The 2353-nt window shown below is 45.9% G+C and overlaps 1 protein-coding gene across 1 annotated transcript; it reads right to left on the bottom strand.

The window, feature by feature from the left end:
* Window positions 1–552: 552 nt before the first annotated feature.
* NPY1R (neuropeptide Y receptor Y1) lies at window positions 553–1842 on the bottom strand. The gene is made up of 2 exons (XM_062493694.1): window positions 1144–1842; window positions 553–1011 (listed from the first exon to the last, which is right to left on the bottom strand). Exons 1-2 carry the CDS (start codon window positions 1840–1842, stop codon window positions 553–555), a joined length of 1158 nt encoding a protein of 385 aa, XP_062349678.1.
* Between the last annotated feature and the right edge of the window lie 511 nt (window positions 1843–2353).

Raw genomic sequence — 2353 nt, 5'->3', positions numbered from 1 at the left:
TCCCCATTTAAACATATTCTACAGGTTTTACATAATTTTTTTTTTGCATACCTACACAGATTTTACAGGATTTTGACATCAATCAAAAGATGAATTTTTTAAAAAAAGTCCTCTTCAAATCAGAATTTCCTAATTTTATTATTTGGTGGATATCCTCTGTAATGACAGTGTTCCTGTGGTTCATATTGTTTCTAATGGTCTTAAATGGACTCTCCTGAAAACTACTGCTTTGAAAAAAAATCAATAAGTAAACCTTTGTGCTGAAGCACAGAACTGTACAAAGAAAACAGAACAAAAGCTGATGAAAACCATAGGTAGTAGCAGGTCTGACTATATCTTACAATAAAATACAGATATAACTTCTATATTAAAGCAGTAAAAGGGGCAAAAATGCACAGCACATAATTTCAAAGGGACAACAATCAAAGTTCCTTGGAAAAGGAAGAAAAACATTACCCTTTTTGCACTTGTTATACAATTGTGCTTGTCCTTGGACACACTTCACCTGCAATCACACTTCTTGCAGCTTGGTGTAGAATTTTTGAAACTTCTTTATATTTTTTCATCGTCATCACTATTTATTTTTTTAAATGTGATGGGGCTTGCCTGCTTTAAAGAGGTTTTTGAAACATCTGTGTGCATGGTAGACATGGCTATAGTTTCATAATCCTCCTCACGGGAGTGGAAATGACAAAAATGAAAAAAAAACTGCAGGTCCCTTTGGAAGTTCTTATTGAGAAACCCATAGAAGATGGGATTCACACAGGTGGAGATCATGGCAGTGAGGTGGCAAATCAGGAACAACAGGTTGTGGCTGCAGGTAGCAACAGGCAGAATTTCATGATTCCAATCAAACACAATATTGAAGATGGTGAGAGGCAGCCAGCAAACTGCAAATGCGACCACTATTGAAATCAGCATGATGTTGATCCTTTTGGTTTCAGAGGATCTGTACTTACTGTCTCTCATCTTGTCCATCATGTTGTTCCTTTTTTTCAACCGTATGTATATCTGCAGGAAATTCAAAAAGAGAAACACATGGGATAAATTAACCTACCACTGTCATCTTTGCAAGGGTAAAGAAACGGTAGGGTAAAAAATCAGATAGAACGAAGTACACATTGCAAGAGGATTCTATCTTACCTTCAGGTAGCAAATAAATATAAAACAAAGTGGTCCAAAGTACTGAATCACCAAAAGCGTTGTGGTATAAGAAAGCCTGGCAGTGTCCAAGGGGAACAGGTCCAAGCACACATATTTGTTCTTATATTCATCAAATGTTACATTTCTGAAGGGCTCATCTGTTAACACGTGGTAGATCAGGAAAGGCAAAGAGGAAGCTGTGGCTAAAATCCAAATGGCAGCAATCCCCATGTAGGCATGTCTGTTGTTCGGCCTCCAGCCGCGGGGATTTATGATCAGCTGATGGCGCTCAATAGCAATGAGGACTAAAGAAAAGACGGAGACGGTGATGGAAGCACATTGCACAAAAGGGTTCAGCTTGCACATGGCCTCCCCAAAAATCCAGTGGTCCATTAAAGTGTACACAAAGGTAAAGGGAAGACACATGATGGTCACTAGGAGATCAGAAAACGACAGGTTGACAATGAGGATGTTGGTGACATTGCGCATCTCCTTTTGTTTTAAAATAATGACAATCAAGGCCAGATTCCCAGAGACTCCCAGAATTATCACAGTCCCATAAGCCAAGGCCAAAGTGAAGACCATGGCCAAAGGCACATGGCAATCTTCATCCTCAAACTGCAAGATCTGCGAGTCCATCTCCGAAAAATTCAGATGACCGGAAATATTCCCCAGTGGGGCGAGAACCGAGGTATTCATGTTGTTTCCTTCCAACTCGCCGCCGACCGTCTCCGCCGCCGCGTTCACCCGGACCGCTCCCAGCTCAGAGCGCTCCCCTCAGCCCCGCAGCGGAGCCCGGGGCGAGCCCGCTCCCCGGAGCCGCATGTCCCTCGCAGCACCTGCGGAGAAGGGGAACAGCAGGGCCGGGCACGGCCGGGCACGGCTCCTGCCCCGCGTCCCGCAGCAGCGGAGCCGCCCCGCGCCCGCCGGTCCCGGTCCCGGTCCCGGTCCCGGTCCCGGTCCCGGTCCCGGTCCCGGTCCCGGTCCCGCCGCAGGAGCACCGAGCCGCAGGACGGACGGCAACGGGGACACGAGCCCTGCCCGGCCCGCTCCCGCCGGCACAAGTCGCACGAAATAGCGATCTGGGGAGCAATTTCAGCCTTCCGTCGGCGTAGCCTCCACTTTATGTCTTACATCTCCTCACAAGTTTAATCTGCAAACGTCTGCTTTCTCAAACTGCTCTCAGTGAAATTATATCCAGGCATCACAT

Source organism: Cinclus cinclus, chromosome 5 (genome assembly GCF_963662255.1).
Source record: "Cinclus cinclus chromosome 5, bCinCin1.1, whole genome shotgun sequence".
NCBI lineage: Eukaryota > Metazoa > Chordata > Aves > Passeriformes > Cinclidae > Cinclus > Cinclus cinclus.
The sequence above is the reverse complement of the archived record's forward strand: the minus strand, read 5'-3'. Positions and strand labels throughout refer to the sequence as shown.